General features: G+C 36.2%; 1 protein-coding gene across 1 annotated transcript in view; it reads right to left on the bottom strand.

The window, feature by feature from the left end:
• Positions 1–24,294, bottom strand: part of DMXL1 (Dmx like 1) — a 302,187-nt gene that overhangs the window by 6,346 nt on the left and 271,547 nt on the right. The window contains exons 36-42 of the mRNA XM_007949162.2: positions 20,169–20,290; positions 19,666–19,807; positions 17,356–17,416; positions 10,584–10,711; positions 6,777–6,869; positions 5,901–5,992; positions 4,239–4,291 (exon numbers count right to left, since the gene is read on the bottom strand). Coding sequence (XP_007947353.1) covers positions 4,239–4,291; positions 5,901–5,992; positions 6,777–6,869; positions 10,584–10,711; positions 17,356–17,416; positions 19,666–19,807; positions 20,169–20,290 — 691 coding nt within the window. The remainder of the gene's footprint in view (positions 1–4,238; positions 4,292–5,900; positions 5,993–6,776; positions 6,870–10,583; positions 10,712–17,355; positions 17,417–19,665; positions 19,808–20,168; positions 20,291–24,294) is intronic.

The following is a 24,294-nucleotide window of genomic DNA, read 5'->3' on the forward strand; positions in this document are numbered from 1 at the left end:
ACTGGTACACCATCCAATCTGCAGCCTATATGACTATGAGACTAGAAGAACTAGATGGTGTCCGGCTACCACTGACTGTCATTCACTTGGAAGGGGATCTGTGTAGCAGATCCTTGATAGAGAGAGAAAACAATGTGGAACAAAACTCAAAATCATTTGGAGAAAAAAAAAGGGGGGGACCAGGTTTGCTGGTCTGACAGAGCCTGGTGGAACCACTGAGACTATGGCCCCTAGCTGCCTTTCAGGTCTGGAATTAAATCCACACCTGTGGTTTCCAGCCAAACAAAAGACAGGCATATGAGTTGAACATTTACCTGAGGTAGATACACTCCTTGGAGAGAACAATCATTGAGAAAGAAGGGCTGCCTATGCACAGGGAGACTGCTCAGAGGGCAGGAGTCCATGGAGGGATAGACACTGGGAAGAGGTAACTATGGGGAGGAAATGGGAGGGGAGCTGTTGCATCGTGGTAAACTGTGGTCAATGTCATGAGATAAAGTATATGTAAATTGCTATATGGAAAGTGAATTTGCTCTGTAAATCTTCACCCAAATTATAATAATAATAAAAAAAGAAAAAACAAACAAACAAACAAACAAAAAAGAAGTGGCTGGTGGGTTTTAACTGCCAGCTTTCTGGTTAGCAGTCAAGTGCCTTAGGTACTATGCTACCAGAGCTCCTAACCAATGATAGATGGTAGCCAATACCAGCCCAACTCATGCTTAACTGCTCTTTACAAACAGCTAAAAGGGATCTCTGTACATACTTTCATTTTCTATCACACCCACCAGGAGACAGGTGGTGAGTGCCTAAGTGCTGCCAACTAGAGAATAGAGAATAGAGGAGCATAGTACCAGGGTCATTCAGATATATCAAAACAAAATAAAGAAAAAAAAAACCTTGGGTGAATCACAGCAACATACAATCATCAATGAAACATAAATACAATGACATCAATGTCTAGGAGACAAATGACTATCCCACTTCACACAAAGAAGCAAGATAAAGTAGTAGACACAAAGGACCAGGATGGAGACCTCGAAAACCTCCCAGAGGAAGAAGAAACACTGGAACTCTCTGATCAGGAATTCAACAGCTACCAAAAGTATACAACACTTGGGAATAAATCTTACCAGGGACACAAAAGACCTATCCAAAGAAAACTACAAAACACTACTTCAAGAAATTGTAACAGATCTACATAAATGGGAGAACATATCATGCTCATGGACAGGAAGATTGAACATTGTGAAAATGTCAATACTACCCAAAGCAATGAATACATTCAATGCAATCCCAATCCAGATCCCATCAACATTCTTTAAGGATATAGAATAACCAATCACTAATTTTATATGGAAAGGAAAGAGATCTCAGAGATCTTTACTGAAGAACAACAACAAAGTAGGAGGTCTCACACTCCTGGATCTATAGCCTACTATACAGCCACAGTTGTCAAAACAGCTTGATAATGTAACAACATCAGACACACAGACCACTGGAACAGAATTGAGAACCCAGAAATAGATCCATCCACCTAATGGTCAGCTGATCTTTGATAAAGGGACAAAATACATTAAATGGGGAAGAGATAGTTTCTTTAACAAATGGTGCTGGGACAACTGGGTATCAATTTGCAGAAAAATGAAACAAGATCTATACCTTATACCATACACAAAAACTAACTCCAGAAGGATCAATGACTTAAATGTGAAACCTAAAACTATAAAGTTCACCAAAGAAAAAATTGGGGCAAACTTAGGGGTCCTAGTTTATGGCATAAATAGACTATCAAGCATAACCCAAACCACACAAACAGCAGAAGATAAACTTGATGATTGGTACCTTCTAAAATTTAAATTTTTATGTGTGCCAAGGGACTTCTCCAAAAGAGAAAAGGAGAACCTACAGATTGGGAAAAAATATTTGGCAATGACACATCTGACAAACGACTTATATCTAAAATCTATAGAAAACTACCACATCTCAATATCAAAAAGACAAACAATCCAATTAAAAAATGGGCAGAAGACATGAGCAGACACTTCACCAAAGAAGATATTCAGGCAGCCAATAAACACATGAAGAAATGTTAGTGATCATTAGCCATTTGTTGTTGTTGTTGTTGTTATGTGCCGTCGAGTTGGACCCGACTCATAGTGACCTGTCCTTGGGTTTCTGAGGCAGTATCGCTACGGAAGTAGACTGCCCCATCTTCCTTCCGAGGAGTGGCTGGTGGGTTTGAACCGCTAGGCTTCTAGTTAGCAGTCAAGTGCCTTAGGCACTATGCTACCAGAGCTCCTCATTAGCCATCAGAGAGATGTAAATCATCTCACCCTAGCACTAATAGCAAAGTTCAACAAGACAAATATAACAAATGCTAGCGAGGATGTGGAGAGATTGGGACTCTCATACACTGCTGATAGGACTGTAAAATGACACAATCACTGTGGAAATCAGCATGGTGATTCCTTAGTAAGTTGGAAATAGAAATACTACTGGATCGAGCAATCCTATTACTAGGTATATATCCTAAAGACGTGATAGTCAGGACATGAACAGATACATGCACACCCACCTTCATCACCGTATTACTCACAATAGCAAAGAGCTGGAAACAACCTAAGTGCCCAACAACAACAGATGAATGGATACCAAACTATGGTATATACACACAATGGAATACTATGCAACACTAAAGAATAATGCAGAATCTGTGAACTACTGCATAACGTGGATGAACCTGGAGGACATTATGATGCATGAAATAAGTCAATCACAGAAGGACAAATATTGTGTTAGTTCACTATTGTAAAAAGTCAAGGAAAGGTTTACATATAGAAGGAAACTTTCTTTGTTGGTTACCAGGGAGGGGAGGGGAGGGAAGGGGAGGAAACACTCACTGCTAGATAGATAGAGACAAGTATTGATTTGGATGAAAGGAAAGGCAATACACCAAAAGTGAGTGACCAACACTATAACACTAAGGAATAGAAGACACAGGTGCACAAGAAGTACAGACAACAAAGATAAACCCTTTCATAAATACAATAATGTATTATCAGTGATAACAAACATTATCCTATGGGCAAATAGATGGGTAGAGAGTCTGAATGATCAGGTATATTAGGCAAAAGGGAATATACCCATGACCTTATATAAGGTTGGCAGATGGTATTTCTACATACATATTTGTATGTGCTGTAATAATGTCTATATATATAATAGAGCTAAAAACAGGCAAAGTTATGATAACTTCTGAACCACAGCCAATCACCCTGAGTGAGTGAGAAGTTGGACCTGTGGCCTTGGGACCATGGTTGCAGGGGACATCAAGCTCAATTGGCATAACACACTACACAAAAACACTGTTCTTCATCCTAATTTGGTGAGTAGGGCCTGGGGTCTTGAAAGCTTGCAAGTGGCCATCTAGATGCAACAATGGTTCCCTCCTTGTCCAGAGCAGAGAAGAATGAAGAAAACTAAAGACACATGGAAACAGGAGAAGGGAATAGTGCACCACATGAACCTCAGCTCAGTTCAAGACCATGAGACCAGAACTAGATGGTGCCCAGCTACCACTGCTGACAACTCAGAAAGGGATTAGTGTAGGGGATCCTGGATAGAGTGGGTGTAGAACAACACTCAAAATCATAAAAAAAAAAGACCAGGCTTACTTGTCTGATAGAGCCTGGTGAGACGCTTGAGACTATGGCCCCTAGTTACCCTTCAGATCTGGAATTGAAATCACTCTTATGGCTTCTAGCCAAACAATAGACAGGCATATAGGGTAAACAGTGACATCAGGTAGATACATTCTTTAGAGAAGGATCAATCATGGGAGAACAGAATGGCAGTATTTGCATAAAGAGACAGCTCAGGGGGCAGGAATGCATAGGAAGGAAGGACACAGGGAAGAGGTAACTACAGGGAGGAAGTAGGAAAAGAGCAGTTACATTGTGGGGACAGCAGTCAATGCCATGAAACAAAATGTGTGTGAATTATTGTATGGAAATGAATTTGCTCTGTTAAATTTCACCCAAATCACAATAAAAACTGAAAAACAAACAAAAAGATGGTTCAAATGGAAAATGCTTCGCATGCATTTTTTACTAAAATAAATATTTACAAAACATATCAAAATAGCGTGCAACCCTCTCAAAAAATCCATTTAAATATAATTTTGATTTATGAATTTACTGACCTCCAAAATTTATAAAAAGCTTTTCAAAACTTACCATGGACTAAACTGTTGGCAGGTGCAACAAGAGTATCCCACAAACATACGTTTCTAGGAAGTAGAAAAGATCGTTTCTCATAATTACATTAACACTTAAAATTATACTTTCACAGAAGGCTCCTAAATTTAGAAAAGCACTAAATATAAGAAACCAAAATATTCATAGATTATTTTGACACAAATTAAAAAATACTACCTTATAAAAGTGAGTAACTTTAGGTAACAGGTATTTATAAATACCACCATATGAAGAGTGAATATGACAACTACATTTTGTAGTCATCGATTTCCCAAAAGTTGGACTGATGTACACAAATAGCAGAAGACCTATTTGTGGACAAAGCAAACTTTTTTATGTTGTGAATGAGACCAGCTTTTACTGCCTTTTATGATCAAGGCAGAGGAAGACATTGGGAAGAGCTCAAAGGTAAAGGCAACAAAGCCAAATACTATTACATACACAATCTTGCAATAACAGTAATAACAATAATTCACAAGTGGATACAAACTGAACAGGCATGGGAAGGTGAATGGGAAGGACTACACCCATGCATATGTGTATATATACATATATATATACATACATATATATATATATAAATATAAATATATAAGTTTGACAGAGAATATTTCTACATTTGTGTTTAAAAGTGCTGCAAATACATCCACGAATATAGTAGAGCACAGAGGAGGCAAAGTGATGACAACTTCTTTGTTATAACCAGAACCTTACAGGAATAAGTTATTGGGCATGGCGGATCAGGACCATAGCTGTAGGGGACACTAAGGTCAACTGACATAAAACAGTCCACATAGACAACGCTGTATCTCCTGACTGAGTAGCGACTAGGGTCTTAAAAGCTTGTGAGTGGCCATCTAAGGTACAACTGTTGGGGGGGCCCTGTCTGGGAACAAAGGAGAGTGAATAAAATCAAACATGCAAGGAAACCACTAGTCCAAAGGACTAATGGATCATGTGAATCTCAGACTCCACAACCCTAGGACCAGAAGAACTAGATGGTGCCTAGCTACTACTGTTGACCACCCTGAAAGGGATCAGAATTGGAGCTCTCTGTTAAGTAGGACAAAATGTGAGACAAAATTCAAAATCATAAAAAAGACCAGGCTTAGTGGTTTGACAGAGACTGGTAGAACCTCTAAGACTATGGCCCTTAGACACCTTTCAATCTGGGAACTGATACTCATTCCCTATGGCTCAACTGTCAGCCAAATGATTGGCATATAAAATGAACAGCACCAGAAAGGTATTATTCCTTAGAACAGTCAACCATAGGAGATCAAAAGGGCAACATTTGCCCCAGGGCAAAGCTAAGAAGCCAGGAAGGGACAGGAAAGAAGGACAAAGAGAAATGGTAAACACAGGGAGTTTAGTGTGAAAAGTGCCCTTACACTGTGGGAAATACAATGAATTTCACAAAACAAAATGAGTATGAATTGCTGAAGGAATGGAAAACGAATCTGCTCTGGGAACTTTCACCCGAATCACAATTAAAAAAGAAAAAAAAGAATAAGAAGCCAATATTTCTAATAAAAATACTTAATGGTATAATTATGAGAAAATTCTTAAGAAGGTAAAGAAGCAATAATAAAAATAATAGAATCAGTTACACATACATACACTTCAGCTATGATGTCTTACCTATTGTCTGTTGAAAGACCAGCGGTGGCTATCAGAGAGGAGGAACTAACGAAGACAAAATCATTGGCTGTTTTGTTATGACACTGCCAAGTCTGCAATGGTTATAAAAAACAAATGTAGGCATTGAAGATTTAAATTCCAGGTAGACGTATTACTCAAAAACTGACTGTACAGTTTTTGTGGCTTACTAAACCCTTTTGTACTCCCGCTGCCCAAACTTTAGAAAAGTTGTAAGAGTAATACTAAAAACTCTCATATACCTTTGAGCCATATTCTTAACTGCTTCTACCAGGTATTGCTTAGTCTTGTAAGGAGCTTCAATGAAGAGCAAATATAAATATAGTTTTATTAAGTTGTAGAAATTTGTTAAGGCTGCATAACCCTTAGTAGAAATGTAGTAATGTATTTTTTTAAAGAGATAGGAAAAAAAAAATAGTATTACACCAGTTATAGGATGTCCTATCTACACTGTTCCTTCCTAAGGGATAACTGCAGAAAAAGAATGAGAGGCTCTGGTCTGTGGATCCTTGTATTTACATATAATACCCATGGCAGCTTAGTGGGGTTGGAAAAAGGCTTAAGTGACCCACAAGTTGCATGGTTCTCTGTAGCTATTATTTTGGCTCTATGTAGGTTAATTCCAAATTACGAAAGACTAGGGATATTTTGTATTTCACACAGAAATTTTCACATAATACAAGGAAAGGCGCTTATAGCAATCTGATTTAATATGTAGGACTCAAAATAAAAAACCAAACTCACTGCCATTGAGTCAATTCAATAAGTAGGATTTTATTTATTGGCTTTAATATTTCCAGCCTTGGTATTTTTAAAATAAAAATTCATGTTTTTTTAAAGTTAAAATTTTTGGCTTACCAGGTATGGCTTAGGTATGCTTCCAGTAACTGGACAACATTTCCAGTTTGTTTGATACAAACTTAAATATCCATCAGCATCAACTATACCAAACTGATAGAAAAAAAAGTGGAAAAGTTTTAATACAAATAAAACAGCTCAGACTTAATATTTTTATCCTCATTCTGACTCTTCTATATTAACTTTTAAACATTTAATTGGTAAACTTTTTGACTTTTCACTTTACCTGTGTATGGACCCACTTCTTACTATAAAAAAAAAAGTTACAGTGTAAACATAAATGACATAAATATGAGATACATATTCTACTATACTAACCCACAGTATACTGTGTATATTTTCCTTAACTATTCCAAAACTAGAGTTCTTCATTTACATATTAATTCATGTGACCAATTTTTATCATATTTAAGATAGAAAACATTGTTCATTCTGGGGAAAAAACAAAACAAGGGCTTCCAGTAACATACAATAAGGTGAACATGTAAACAACACTAAAAAGTAAAACAAAACAAGGAATATCATAGTATAAAAATTCCACAATTTTAATTGTGAAGACTTCAAAAATAAGTCTTTGAGTATGACTGCTTAACCTTTCTTCTATAGATCAAAAACCAACCCACCATCTTTGAGTTGATGCCGATTCAGAGTGACCCTATGGGGCACAGCAGAATTGTTCCATAGGGTTTCCAAGGCTATAAATCTTTACAGAAGCAGACTGCCTTACTTTTTTTCCTGTGGATCAGTTGGTGGGATTGAACTGCTAACCTTTTGGTTAGTAGCCAAATGCTTTAACCAACTGAGCCACCAGAGCTTCTATAGATCATAAAATAATGCATATATAATATGAATAAAATAAACAAATGTCTACTTTGGACTCCCGCCCTCCCCTGCTCCAGGTCTAACAATTATTAACAATTTGATGTTTTCCCCTTTAGAATCATTTCTATGAATATTCAAACATTCACACATACAAGTCTTTTTTTTCTTAAACATTTAGATGATAATACACTGTTCCACAATTACATTTTTGACTTATTACAGACATCTTTCCATATAGGTAGATATAAATCTATCTTATTTTTATGCTGTTGTATTATAAAATATTTTAACATTTCCCTTAGACAATTTCACATTTTCTCTATTATAAAAAGTGCTATTTATTTTTACACATCTGTCAGTTTGTCATACTGTGATGCCTTGCATGTTGGTGTGATGCTGGAAGTTATGCCACAAGAATACCAACAGGGTCACCTATGGCGGACAGATTCCAGATTAAGTCAGACTAAGAAGGAAACCGTGGCAATCCACATTTGGCCAGTGAAAACCTCAGGAATAGCAGAGAACACTGTCTGTTAAACAGTGCTGGAAGATGAGACAGTCAGGTCTCAAGGCACTTTAAGTGACTGGGGAAGAGGTGCTTCCTCAAGGTAGAATCTTCCTCAGAGATGTAGAGATGGAGTAAAGTTTTCAAGACCTTCATTTACTTATGTGGTATGCCTCAAAATCAGAGAAAACACTGCAAATATTCACTAATAATTGGAACATAGAATGTATGAAGTATGAATCTAGGAAAACTGGAAGTCATGAAAAACGAAATGGTATGAATAAAGATTGATATTGTAGGCATTAGTGTGCTGAAACGGACTGATACTGGTCATTCTGAATTAGATAAACATACGGTCTACCATACCAGGACAAATCAAACAGGAATGGTGTCACATTCATCATCAAAAACAGTATTTCACGATCTGTCCTGAAGTACAACACTGTCAGTGAAAGGATAATATCCATACGCCTACAAGGATAACCAATTAATATGACTATTATTCAAATTTACGCACCAACCACTAACACCAAAGATATAGAAGTAAAAATTTTTGCCAATGTTTGCAATCTGAAATTGACAAAACATGCAATCAAGATGCACTGATAATTACTGGAATGTGAAGTTGGAAACAAAGAAGATGGACCAGTAGTTGGAAAGTATGCCCTTACTGATAGAAATGATTCTGGAGACTGCATGATAAAATTTTGCAAGAGCAATGACTTATTCATTGCAAATACCTAGATAGTGCCTGGCTACAAATGCCAAACACTTGGAAAGGGATCACAATTGCAGATGGTGGATAGAGTGGGAGAAAAATGTGGAACAAAACTCAGTATTATAAAAAGGACCAGGCTTACTGGTCTGATAGAGACTTGTGAAAACCCTGAGACTATGACCCTGAAACATCCTTTGGGCTTGGAATTGAACTCACTCCCATTGCTTAACTCTCAGCCAAACAGACATGCCTAAGAGCTGAACACCTACACTAGGTAGATGTACTCCTGAGAAAAATCAACCATTGGAGATCAGAAGGGCAGCATTTGCACAGGGAAAAAAGCAAGAATGCATAGGCAAGAAGGACACAGGGGAAGGGTAACCACAGAAGAGGAAGTGGGAGGAGAGCTGTTACACTGCGAAGAACGTAACCAGTGTTACAAAATGTGTATGAACTATTGACTGTAAAACGAATCTGCTTTGTAAAATTTCACCCAAGTCACAATAAAAAGTTAAAAAAAAAAAAAAGAAGCCATATATAACCTCATTTATATTATAGTTATATAATTATGTTGTTTGTGATACAACTTTGTTGGTAACATTTAGGAGGAATTAGAAATAAGAGTTGAGGTACTGAGATTAACTACAAAGAATATAATACTGATGGAAAAATATAAAAGGACAAAGGATATTGATAATAATACATCTGAAATTATTGTAAAATTCTAAAGGCCTCTGTATAAAATCTCTTTAATTTCCTTTTAAATGCAAAGATTATTGCTAATTGCTTTAAGAAGTTATACACTTTCAAAATTTTGCTTCCTACCTATATTAAAAAAGTATTATTGACTTTTTTGAAATGGAAATAAACTCATATGATAAACATAGTAGAAAAGAAGGTCACAGCACACCATGAAACAAGTTATATGTGAGGAGAGGTTGGGAGATTGAAGGAAAAGGAAAGGCAAGGTGTACCATCAGCCAAAGGTATGAGTAGTTTTTAGTGAAGTATGACCCTAAAGACAAAGAGGAGGTTGATTTGCCTTTTAATAGTGCTAGTTAGACACTAGGGCAGGGAGATAGTCTGAGGAACTGGTAGACAATGAAGAGCAAAGACAGTAAGGGATGTTTTATGAGGAAAGCTTCGCAAACTTTCTATTAAAGAGCTAGATAGTAAATGTTTTAGGCTTGCTAGCCATATGGTACCTGTCCTCTTGAAGTGTGTTGTTACAGTGGGAAGTAGCCATAGAAACCATATATATGAGTAATAGGTAGAGCAATGTTCCAACAAAAGTGGTCAGGCCATAGGTTGCCGATGCCCTTCTCCAGAGCAATGCTTCTCAAAACTTTAATGCACATACTGAAATTATTTGAGTATCTGCATAAATTGCAGATGGTGACTGAGTATGTCTGGGTTGGGGACAATACCCCACACTCCAACAAGCTCCCAAATAATACTTGCTACTTAGTGCTGGACCATACTGTGATGGCAAGGGAAAGCACTTATTAATAAAAAATGTGTCTTTCACAATCATTTAGTCCTTAAAAGTCATTTAAGTAAATTTTAAGGTACAAACACAACAATGTACCTCTAGGAATAAGCAAGTGAATTTAAGTGTTCTTTGAGAGTATTAAAAAAAACTCGTATTTTTTTTCATAACAACAGAACTAGCGCAATGAGCTATTCTCTTTAGAAATTCAAACTATTAATGTTTACAAACCTCTAATACAAGCATTTTCCCATTGACATTTCCAAATACTACCTTATTTCCCTGATAGTTAAATCTCATTCTTGTAACTCTTGAATTGCCACCAGATCGAAAACAGGTTATTTGTTGAGAATGGCCCCATTCAAACATTCTGACACTTCCATCTTGAGCTCCTGTCAGATCTGCATTGTAAGAGGGAAAAAATCGCAAATTCATTTCAAGCATGTCTGGTAATTTTTTTTTTTTTTTTTCAAATCCAATGTGAAAATCTTTATGGAAGAAATACCCAAAAACTAATTCATGGTCATTTCTATCAATCTATTTTTGTATGAAATTCACTTGAATAATCTTCATCACAAAAACAAAATTTCATGTACTTTCATTTGACTGAGAATATATCCTCAAAGCAAGAGAACTATTTAACTCAGACAAATTGCCTTTCTCTTTTAAATTATCTCAGGTGTTTTTAATACCTTTAGTAAATAATTTTTATGATAACTTCTTAATACAACAGATTCTTGAGATTGCTAAAAACAAACAAACAAACAAAACCTATTGCCATCAAGTTGATTCTGACTCATGGAGACCCATTAGGATGAAGCAGAACTGCCCCCATAGGCTGTAATCTTTATGGAAGCAAACTACCTCATCTTTCTCCTGCAGAGTGGCTGTTGGGATCAAATGGCCAACCTTATTTTTTAGCAGCCAAATGCTTTCAACATTACATCACCACAGCTCCTTTGGGATTGCTAAAAAACCAATCTTTTATAAGTCAGGCAATTAATACTTAAATTTACACATTTGTCTCTTTTAAAAAAAAATCAAATGCTAGGCATCATTTTCAAAAGTTATACTAATTACCTTGATATCTCAAATATACATTATGTTTCGTTGAAAAATATTATCAAGCTAAATAATTACTAATTCTTCCCTTTACAAATTTACTGATTATATGATACTAGGAAACTTAATTTCTCTGAGCCTATTTTCTTTATCTGTAAAGGGAGAATAATGAGATATAAGTCACTGGATATTTTTAGGAGACTTAAATGAGATAATTTATATAAAGCACTTAGAAATATATGTAACATAACAAACATTCACGTGCAATTACCAGTATTAATGTGGTATAGGCAGAGTGGGAAAGTATATTAATGTATATAAAACCAAACCCATGGCCAAAGAGTCAATTCTGACTCACAGTGACACTTTAGGACAGAGTAGGACTGCCCCATAGGGTTTCCAAGACTGTAAATCTTTATGGAAGCAGATGGTCTCATCTTTCTGCCGTGATACCTCTGGGTCTGAACCACTGACCTTTAAGTCAGCAGCCCAATGCTTTAGCCAAAGTGCCACGAGAGTTCCTAACAAATATAAAGGATCTAGTAAATTGCTCATCACTTATTAGCTAAATATTTCCTCATTTCCTACCAAGTATTTAAGATAAATCAACTTTAATTATTTTGAAATGCTTTATCATTGGGCTGGGGTAGAAGGGGAGTAGAATTTCTTGAGACGGGGGTTGCTGACTTCCCTTCTTCCTCCAACAGACCTGATTAGCTTAATAAGAAAAATAAATTGAGCTAGCTGAATTTAAAAACCATTCAAATTTTTCTAACATTACATTGTTGTTGTTATATGCCATCGAGTCGGACCTGACTCATAGCGACCCCTCCCTGGGTTTCCGAGGCAGTATCACTACCGAAGTAGACTGCCCCATCTTCCTTCCGAGGAGTGGCTGGTGGGCTTGAACTGCCAGCCTTCTGGTTAGCAGTCAAGTGCCTTTAGGCACTACACTACCAGAGCTCCCAATATTACATATAGTTTTATTTATTTGAAGAAAATCCCTAATTATTAATACAATAAAACCTGTGAGAGCCAGAACTCAATGGGATATCCTGGTTTATCCAGGTCTCACAAGCTTTCTGCATTTGACAGAGTACAATCTTACCACTTTTCTATTGCTGTCTATTAGTGGGAAATATTTGAGTTTTCTTTCTCTGACAGGTTTCCTCTTTACACAATTTCCAGCTTTTGCAAGTTTTACTGTAGCTCACATGTAAAATGAAAAATTCCCTTAAAAAAAAGTTTTTCCTAGAAAAGGATATCATGTTTGATAAAGTAGAGGTCAGCAAAAAGTCAGAAACCCTCGATGAAATGAAATACAATGACCACAACAATGGATTCAAACATGCCAACAATCATGAAGACAGTACACAACCAGGTAACATTTCATTAATGTTACACATTAAGACGCTATGAGTTGAAACCAACTCCATGGCAACCAACACAATAACATAATGATGTTGTTTGGGCAAACATGGCTCACTGACAGTTGAAGAATGTTACATCATAAAGAAAAGGTTAACTACATCCTTAAAAACCTTGATATATTGATATTGAAAAAAAAATCACTCTTTCTTCTTTTCAATTTCTAATTGAATCTAACCCTCTCCCACTACAGATTATAAAACTCATATCCAGAGAGAATGAGTGACCTGCCTATAAGAGACAAGTATTTCAGTTCAGAACCTAGATTTTCTTTAACTTCCAGTTCTATGTACTTTATATATAAAATAAGGTATTACAGTACTTATTTTTCTTTCCTATTAGATTTTGAATTCTCTGAGGCTGAAGACTGTGATCCCTTTCATCATTTTTACTCGGCTAGGCACATACAGAACTTACCATATAATATGATTTCAATAAATATGTACTGAAAAGGGAAATGATATTAACCATTTTCAAAGAGAAAATAAATTATCTCGGGAAAGTATGCATATATTAGCTTGATTTCTAAAAGTTTCTTTAGAGTAGAAGTCAAAAATTAGCTTCTAATGACTAAGAGTTTTTAAAAGATCTGTTCCAAGGAGGGAAAGGAGCTATATTAAGGTATTTGTACCTCAGAATAAGATTTTTTAAATTTCTGTCTCGTTCTACTGCATAAAAAGTATTTATTGTTGAACTAAATTACTATCTGTGGGAACTGTTCATGAAATAGAGATATTCTGGGAAAAAAAAAATCCACTGATTAATTTACTTAACTTTTAACATTTTAAGTCTGTTTGTTAGTCATAGTGTTCTCTGAATAGATAATGTACTTATTCCAAAAGAGAGGTGATTTGATGTTACTTAACACCTTTGAAAATACGTTAATTAATTACCTTCGCAGTTGGGGTTCTTTTTATTTATTTTTTTGGGGTCTTTCATTTTATATATTTATATATTTTTTTGTAATTGTGCTTTGGGTGCAAATTTACAGAGCAAAATTTGTTTTACATTCAACAGTTCATGTACATTTGATTTCATATCGATTACCACCCCCAACCATAACTCACTCTCTTTCCGCTCCCTTCACTATGCCCCCCACTCCCTGTGCCCTTAATTTGTGCACTCCTGTCTGTCCAGCTTTCCCTCCATGTGAAAGTTGTCCCTCTGGTGTCCCATGGCCAATGGCTCCAAGAGGTGTATTTCTGTAGAATAGGTGCATCGCCCTGGGTTGGTTGTTCTGCATGTAAGTCTTTCTACTGTTCAGCTGAGAGCTAATCCTTGGGAGTGAGTCCTATGCCAGGCTGAAGGGTATTCTAGGGCCATAGTCTTGAGGGTCCCACCAGACTCCATCTGACCAGTAATTCTGGTCGTTATTGTGTTTGTGAATTTTGTTCCACATTTTTCCTCCCATTCTATCCAGGATCTCCAGTTTTGCTCCCTTCCTGAGTGGTTGGCATTGGTAGCTGGGCACTAACTGTTTCCAAACGCCCTTGATTTTCTTCACTCTTCTTTGCTTCGGATGAGAGGAGGCCATTAGTTGCATCTCAGATGACCTGTCAAAAGCTTTTAAGACCTCGGTTGCTAGTCACCAAAATAGGTTGCAGAACAGGATTTTTTTTGTACTATATTGTGCCAATTGAGCTTGGAGTCCCCCAATACTATGGTCCTGAGTCAGCAGGACCAGTGGTTTTTTTTAAGAGGACATTCACTACAAACCAGTCAACTCTCAGGATATGTACTAAGAGGTTGAGAAAAAAATGAGGTCCCATCAACATCCCAGGAAACTTCCAATCTCTATGGCAGAAAGATAAATTTAAGCAATGCTGTAGGGAGTACATTTGAGTTATGGTGTTGGCAAAAGGAACAGAATATACCATGGACTACCAGAAGAATGAACAAACTTGTCTTGGAAGATGTACATCTGGAACCCTCCTTACAAGTGAGAATGGCCAGACTTTGTCTCTCTTACTTTGGTCATGTTATAAGGAGGGGCCAGTCCCTGGAGAAGGATATCATGCTTAGTAGAGTAGAGGGTCAATGAAAAAGAGGAAGATCCCCCAAAACATGGATTGACACACTGGCTGCAACAAGGGGCTCAAGCATAGCAAAGACTGTGATGATCGTGAAGGATCAGACAGTGTTTCATTCTGCTGCATGGAGGGTTGGTATTAGTCAGATCGGACTTAATAGAATCTAATAACAATAGGAAGCACTATCTAAAATATCGTTATATCGTTATTTAAGCTTTGTGTATAAAACATGTTTGACTCCTTACTCTACAGACTTCATAACTAGTTTTTAGTTCTCACTTCACATTAGATTTACTTGTGGATGAAAGCTATACATTTCTTAGTCTTGAATAAATGCAATGTAGTGAAAACAGACTAATCTTTTACTTCGAATACAAGGAGCAAAGTTACTCTCTTCATTTTGAATATACAGTTACATTGAACCATTTTTTTAGACATTGGTATTAAACTTTGGTAAAGATAATTATAGCACTTATGTTAATTAAGTAGAAAAGAACATTAATTTTGTCAATTTTAATTTTACCAGAATCCCTTGAGAAAACATAGTAAAAATTATCTAAGATTGGAGGGACATGATTACATCTTAAATAACATGCACTATTTTTGTTACTATGTTGCAAGGCAACTTGATGAAGGCTACAACTTAAAAACTCACATAATGTGGGGGACATCAAGCTCAACTGGCATAACATACTATACAAAAACACTGTTCGACATCCTGCTTTGGTGACTAGTGAGTAGGGTCTTAAAAGCTTGTGAATGGTCACCTAAGATGCAACAATTGGTCTCTCCTCTTCTGAGGCAAAGAAGAGGAAGGAAATCAAAGATACATGGAAACAATTAGTCTGAGAGACTACTGGACCATGGGAATTTCAGCCTATAAGACCAGAAGAACTGGATGGTGCCTGGCTTCTACTGCTAATTACTTGGAGAGGGATCACAATTACAGATCCTGCATAGACTGGGAGAAAAATGTGGAACAAAACTCAAAATCATAAAAAAAGACCAGGATTACTGGTTAGACAGAGACTGATGAAACCCCTGAGACTATGGCCCTTAGACACCCTTCAAGCCTGGAACTGAACATATAATATACCCCCATGGTTCAACTATCAGCTAAACAACAGACAGGCCTATAAAGTGAATAGTAACACTAGAGAGGTACATACTTCTTAAACAGTCAATCATGGGAGATCGGAAGGGTAGCTTTTGCACAGGAAGAAGGCTTAAAGGGTAGGAATGCATAAGATAGAAGGACACAGGGAAAAGGAATCAAAGTGAGGAAATGGGAACAGAGTTGTTACATTGTGGGGATTGCAATCAATGTCATAAAATAAAATGTGTATGAACTGTTGAATGGAAAATGAATTTTCTCTGTAAACCACCCAAATGACAATAAAAAACAAAACATAGAATATTCAAATGGCAATATTACAGATTCTAACCCACCAATTAATTTCAAAGTTTTGTCTCCATTCTTTTTCAATGTTTCCAATAAATTCACTATTAATTATTTGCTAAATTAAGACAAACTTTTAAGACTCCTAGAAACATTAACTGAAAATAAATATATCCTGCCTGAGAATACAAGGGCTTACTAATAACCATTTCCTATGCTTATTATTAACACTAATAAAAGAAAAAGTGACAAAACATTAATAAAGTATAAACAGATTATACCAAACAAAAAACCAAACTAGCTGCTGTTGAGTCAGTTCTGACTCAGGATGACCTCCCGTGTTTCATAGCAAAACTGTGCTCCATAGGGTTTTTGATAGCTGTGATCATTTGAAAGATCATCTGACCTTTCTTCTTGTCTCTCTGAGTAGATTGAATAGCCAACCTTTTGGTTAGTAGCTGAGCACTTAAAAATCTGTGCCATTTAGGGACTTCTAAAACTGATTATACTGAGGCAATAAATGACCAAATTATGACTACAGTCTGAGTAATAAATGACTGCAGTCAATCTATAATTAAAACAATAATCACCTACTACAATTTGCCACAGTCTATGGGAGCTCTGGTAGCATAGTGCCTAAGGCACTTGACTGCTAACCAGAAGGCTGCCGGTTCAAACCTACCAGCCACTCCTCGAAAGGAAGGTTGGGCAATCTACTTCCATAGTGATACTGCCTTGGAAACCCAAGGAGGGGTCGCTATGAGTTGGATCTGACTTGATGGCAGTGAGTTTGGTTTTTTAGTGGAAGGGGTCTATGTTTAAAAATAAAACATGCTAGCAGCTTAGAAATACATACTTAAAAGCTAAAAATATACCACATTAAGTTAACCTTCTCTATTAATTCAACAAAAATTTTCTCTATTTTTATCGAATTCTAATGAATATTTTATTTGATAACAATCTCTACAAATAATAGTGAAATATAAATAAATATTTTGTCTTTCAATTGAAACTGTCTTTTACTTGAAAATAAAATCTTTCTATAAATTCCGTATCATGACACATGACCAAAAAAGGCAAAAGAATAAAGAATAAAAACATTAATTACTCATTATTACCAACTTACAGTAAGGAAGAGTTGGATGAGAAGTCATTCTTCTGACATTATTAATGGCTTTCTTAATCATCTGTTAACAAAGAAAAAATGTTCTTTTATAATTATAACACAAAGTAAGATTAAATATTTTAACTGAGATTGAAAATTCAAGTACCATTTATTTATTTTTGGATTCCATCTACCATTATGAGAGCTGAAAATACTAAAGATGGTAACAGAAATTACATTCAATAGAGCAGCTCTTACATTCAAGTGTACATCATTTTCTGCATCACCATCTAGGATCTAAGAATAAATTCTCCTCAAGAATTTAGTCTTACCTCCTTTCTTGCCAATTCTTTTCTGATCCCATTAAATTTATTGGAATAATCCTGAATAGTGTAAGATTAAAAAGACAGGCAGAAGCATGTGAAAAAAAAAAAAAAGGTAAACAGAAAATTGTATAAACTTTTAAATTGATAGCTTGGAACTGGTTATTTATTCATTTCTAAATCATGTTTTGAATGATTTAAGTAATCTTTCAAATAAGAGTGAAATAAACACATATGTCAAAGGGAAAATTTTAATTTATTGAATACTTCCAATGCATACAGCACCATATATTGTATATTATCACAAGTTTGTAGCAGTAGTCTCATGTACATGTTTTTGTTCTTCTTTTGGATTTTAAATTATTCAATTCACCTAAAGTTGTAGGGAGCTCTGGTAGCATAGTGGCTAAAGCACTTGACTGCTAACCAGAAGGCAGGCGGTTCAAACCCACCAGCCACTCCTCGGAAGGCAGATGGGGCAATCTACTTACGTGAAGGCAGATGGGGCAATCTACTTACGTAGTGATACTGCCTCGGAAACCCAAGGAGGGGTTGCTATGGATTGGGTCTGACTCAACAGCACATAACAACAACAACAACAACAAAGTTGTAGGGAAGATGGAAGTTGGTAGGAGTGAAGGGACTAGGCTAGCAAAGATGGTGAAGGATAAAAAAAATGGAAAGATAGATATGGATAAGGTTACAATCCAAAATAGCAGATACTGGTAAAACAAAGTATTCTTTTTGTTATTATTCATAATTTAATAAAATAATGTTGTTGTTGTTATGTGCCCTCAAGTCAGACCTTTGAATATTTGAATATTTAAGTTTAAGTTTCCCTTTAAAAGATTATACTATCAGTTAGTTCTATAAATAAATTTTAGTATGTCAACTGGAAAAAAAAAACTGATGACCAAGACATTTCATTTGAGTAACCACTACATTACTATTCAAATTCTTTAATACAAAACACTTCTACCTAAAATCACTGAACTAAGGGTCTGGAGGACTTTAAAACAAACTAAACCACAAATCTGACATGGTGACCTAAGTTAAATCACTTGACCTTTCTTGAATCTCACTTTTCATCTGAAGAATGAAGTAAATAATAGCTGTAACATGTATCTCAAAGAATCATAAGGTTCTATCAGTTATAAAGAACTGCATTAAGTATAAAATAGTGTAAGCTATTATTAAAGATGATTGAGCCTCTACATGAACACTTACTCTTAATAATTAGTGAAAAAATTTATATATATATGTTGTTGTTATTTGCCGTCAAGTCAGCACCGACTCATAGCGACCCCTCCTTGGGTTTCCGAGGCAGTATCACTACGGAAGTAGGATTGCCCAACCTTCCTTCCAAGGAGTGGCTGGTGGGTTTGAACCGCCAGCCTTCTGGTTAGCAGTCAAGTGCCTTAGGCACTATGCTACCAGAGCTCCCTATATATATATATATATATGTGTGTGTGTGTGTGTGTATATATATATACACACACACACACACACACACACATATATATGTATGTATATTTTGGTGGGTGAGGAGGGAAAAGGAAGGCACCCCTCATATGTGGATGTTTTTATAGGACTTGTGAAATGAAGCTGGGAAAAACCCACTACCTAAGAAACTATTGAAAAAATTTAATGTTATTAGGGTTCTTTGGTTTTGTGTATCTGTGTATCAATTTCTACACCTTAAGTAACAATAAGGAACCTCTTAAAGGTACAAAACTAGATTGCATCCTAGGTAATCAAGACTCAAGTAGGTACTTCATCACTACAGAAAATTTTCTGTTTCTGTTCATCTATCAGACTTTTCTCAATTTTCTTTTCAATTGAAAGCATTTTATTCTCTATCATCAAAATGTACAATGTCCAGCATATAAGACTTATTAAAAAATTCAGGATTTAAAAATAAAAAAAGTCTTCAATAACCCTTTATCCATTAAGTTAGAGAAAAATAGGACACTTACATGAAAATACAAATATTTTTAAAAATACATACCACAGATGCCCCTCTGCCAGTCTGTGTACTACCAAGCCATGGCATGTTGATTGGAGTGCCGGGATTGCTGTGTGTGTATGGTGTTGTACCCTGAACAGCTGTTAAATCCTCACGAGCATGTATAACCAAAAAATCTTCTGAGCTACAAAAGTATGTCAGCCAGAATGAAAACAACTTATCAGTTCTTTATTTCTTCTTTTAGACCTGAAAGCTTTAATATTTAACTTTATTTTCCTATTTAAATTTTCTTCAGCTCTTATTCCTAACTCATAGACAATGACTTCATACACAAGCAGTTTCAAATACCTTTACTTCCCTTCTAACCTGCAATTTCCTTTTCTGAAGTTCCTACTTCCCTTCTTTAACTCTTTACCACACAGCAGGCTCAACTCTGTTTATAATCTAGTATTATTCCCTGAAAGAATCTTTTGAAAGTTATAGTTCAGTGGATACAATCATTTATATTGCAAAGTTACAAAATTAAAAACAAAGTAGAAGGGTACCCTTTGGTTTCAATTTCCACATCATCTTCCACCCAAGTATAGATCTGCGTAGCCAGAATTCCAGAAACATCTAATTCTTGAATGTCATGGCTGGAAGCAATTGCTATGCAGTTTCTATTTGCCTGAAATAAAAATCACATAATCATTTTAAAATAAAAAAGCACAACATGTATATGGGCACTTCTGAATGCTAAGATTACAAAATAACACACAGAACTGATACCTTCAAGGCACAGACTATATTCTTACAAATGGATATTTTAAATAGATTTTTATCAATTAAATTTTTAGCATAATATCCATAAGCTTGAGGTTAGAGATATGTTTATGTTCTAGGAATTCAGGAGCACCCAAGAGAAAGCCAAGTATAAACGGCAATACATGTACCACTCTATTTCCTCTCTTAGCAATGTTTCTCTAGTCTGCTGGTATATATGCTATGATAACCCCAAGGCTGCACAATCTAGAAATGTGGAGGGAGATGCTGAAGAAGATGGGAGCCCTAGAAGGCAGGAAAAGGAGAGGGAGCTAAGGAACTCTAAATAAATAATGGCTAATTATTTAAATTAAATAATATCACTTTTTCCTAAACCCTCTTTAATCTTGTTGTTGTTATGTGCCATCGAGTCGGACCCGACTCTTTGTGACCCTTCCTTGGGTTTCTGAGGCAGTATCACTACGGAAGTAGATTGCTCCATCTTCCTTCTGAGGAGTGGCTGATGGGTTTGAACCACCAGCCTTCTGGTTAGCAGTCAAGTGCCTTACACACTATGTTACAGGCAAGAAAAACAGAAGTTAGAAACTATTATTAAAAGAAATGGATTTGTACTTTGTCCTTAGTTCCTGAGAGTTAACCCTTGGACTTTCCTCAGTGATTAAGGTACCTTTCTGGTCTAAAACCTCCAGACAAAACTAAGATTTGTACAAATGAGGAGGGGGCTGGCCAGGCCACAAAGACCACCTGGTCAGCTAACCTCAGGAAGGGATGGGGACATGATTTAATCAACTTTGCACACTCAATGAGGCTCCAATGAAGCCAATAAAAGCTCTGGAAACTGAAGTTCCAAGAGCTTCCTGCCAGTGAAAAGCATGGATACACAAGAAAGGGTAGCATGCCCTTTCTGGGACAAAGAAATTCTATACTGGGAACCTTCTTGGACTTTGCCTTATGTTAATCCTGATTTATATCCTTTCACTGTTAGCAATGTTATTAACATATAATTGTAAGCACAGAATTTTTTGTGAGTTCTGTGAGTCATTCCAGTGAATTCTAAACCCAGAGCAGCAAGTAAAATTGAGGGAACTCAGGGAAGGGCCTTAAGCTCACAACCAAAAGGGGTAGTGGGAAAATCCCAAATCTGTGGTAGCAAACTGCAAGTAAGTGTGTCATGTGCATTCCTAAGTTTGTGGCTGGCCTATTTCACAGTCTGAAGGATGGTGTCCTTTTAACTTGTGAGATCTAACCTAGCTCTGGGTGGCTGGTGTCAGAACTGAACAGGGAAGTAAAAAGTGGGGACTTGTTATAGTCTCATGGTTGGGAACAAAATAGTGGAATTCTGACACTTCCACACAAAGCAGTTGGTATGTGAAGATTGATTTATTATCCTCTTCACAGAAAAGGTCACAGAATAAAGGTATAGGAATTGAAAAAGAAAGGGTGAAGTGTTATCAGAAAAAAATAATAAATGAAATCAGCTATACTGTTAAAACATTAATGATACTGTATTAAAAATGTACTTCACTGGGAAGGGAGAGGAGGAGAGTAGGTTAGAGTTGGGGATGGTAATCAGGGAGTGAAGCCAAAGGTACACGAACTGTTGAATGTAAAACAAATTCTGCTCTGTAAATATGAACCCAATGCGTGCGTGCGCATGCACACACACACACACACACACACACACAAAGTACATCTCTAAAACAGAACACTTGGGGAAAATATTGACAGCAAAGAGAAGATAGGATTAATATTTCCATTATGTAAAATGCTGATACAAACTAACAGGAAAAACAGGGACACCCAGATAGAAATAGATAAAAATCATATAAGCAGACCGCTGGGAGACAATTCTCAATGGCTCTATTTTTGTACATCTTGAGAGTCACTGACTCCTTTTTGTTCTGGAATATTATTTCAAGGATGTTCATATACAATAATCTCTTTCCTCCAGACAAGTCAGTTTATAGCCTTGGATGATAGAGAATGAGATAGTTTCTCTCTCTGGAAAAAAGGGCAGGTGTGCTTACTGCCCATTAGAAAATATTTAGTTTCCCTAAAGTCAGTGATATTTTCCTGTAATATACTCCACCGTATGTACAGGCATCATCTGGATCTCTTCCATAATTCTGTAGGAAATGGACTCAGAGAGCCAAGGCAAAAATGCTGATACACTGACTATATGGTGTTAGTAATAAACTTTTTCCCTGATTGAGGAGTTTCTTGTCTTCTAGTAACATCCATGCTGTAACTGTTTACACCACCTTGTTAGTTTGACTGTAGAGTAAAATCTAAGACCCTTTAGAATTCTTCACACAGATAATTCACAGCAAACAAATGGAAGAAATTTAACCTATCTGCCATTTTTTTTTTAAAACATGGATTAAAACAAAAAGTGCTATGGATATCCATAAAATATTTATTATAAATTGTAACCTGTGGATGTGGAATACCATATATGTAGGCAGAGTTACTCTGTCGTTATGTTAATCAAGTCATTATCAGAGTTAGGTGGGTTCTAAACCTAATCACTTTTTGTTTGTTTTAAATACATTTTATTGAAATATAATTTATGTACTTTAGTTACAGTGACGAGGGTCAATGCATTTTTTTTTTTTTTTTTTTGGCAGTGTTTCCTCCCTTCCCCTCCTACCTCTGGTAACCAATAAAAGTTTCCTTCCATATATAAACCTTTTCTTCACTTTTTACAATAATTAACTAATACTATATCTGTCCTTCTGTGACTGACTTATTTCACTCAGCATAATGTCCTCCTTGTTATGCGGTGTTTTGCAGATTCCACATTATTCTTTAGGGTTGCATAGTATCCACTGAGTGTATGTACCATGGTTTGGTTATCCATTCTCCTGCTGATGGGCATGTAGGTTGTTTCCATCTTTTTGGTACTGTAAATAGTGCTGCAATGAACATGAGTGTGCATATATCTGTTGCTGTCCTTACTTTCACTTTCTTGGGATATATACCTGGTAATGGGATTGCTGGGTCAAATGCTATTTCTAATTCCAGCTTTTTAAGGACTAGCCATACTGTTTTCCACAGTGGTTGTATCATGTTACAGTTCTACCTGCAGTGTATGGGAATCCCAATCTCTCCACATCATTGCCAGCATTTGTTATTTTCTGTCCTGCTGAAATTTGCCAATAGTGCTGGGGTGAGATGATATCTCCTTGTTGTTTTGATTTGTATCTCTCTCATGACTACTGATCGTGAGCATTTCTTCATGTATTTGCTGGCCACCTGAATATCCTCTTTGGTGTCTTCTGCCTATTTTTTAATTGAATTGTTAACCTTTTTGTTGTTGAAGTGTTTGAGCTTTCTATAAATTTAGAGAGAAATTCTATAAATTTTAGAGATAAGTCCCTTGTCAGATATGTAATTGTCAACAAGCATGAATTTGTTGCTGTCATTTTGTTATGTGCTTTTTCATGGTGCTCCTGATTTCTTTGTTCCATAAAACTTCTTTGTGCTGAGCTCGTTTTGTTTATGAATTGTGTTATCACTTCCTTTGTTGCTATTGTTTTAGTATTTGCTAAAATTTGTGCTGGTCCTCTTTTTATTTTGATGTGAAGGTTTATCATTTTTCTTTGAGGTTATAATTTTCTTCCCAAGTTTAGAACAGTCCGTTCTATCTTGCAGTTGTCTTGACTTCTCTATCATTTAAAAGTTCTGTAACTACACTATTTTTTCCCTCTTTTTGGTTTGTAGTTGTCCTCACTTGTCAATCAATGTCTCTGGTTCCCTGTTTACAATCTTGTAGGCTTATTTATTTTGGATACTTCCATAACTGGGTTGGTTTCTGGGTCATGTCATCATGTGTGCTAATGGTCAGTTGTTGTTTGCTTTTGTTGCTTCTCTGTCCAAAGGACTCCCTTTAGCATCTCTTGTAAGGTT

Source organism: Orycteropus afer, unplaced genomic scaffold (genome assembly GCF_000298275.1).
Source record: "Orycteropus afer afer isolate SDZICR_OR568_19922 unplaced genomic scaffold, OryAfe1.0 scaffold00240, whole genome shotgun sequence".
Lineage (NCBI taxonomy): Eukaryota > Metazoa > Chordata > Mammalia > Tubulidentata > Orycteropodidae > Orycteropus > Orycteropus afer.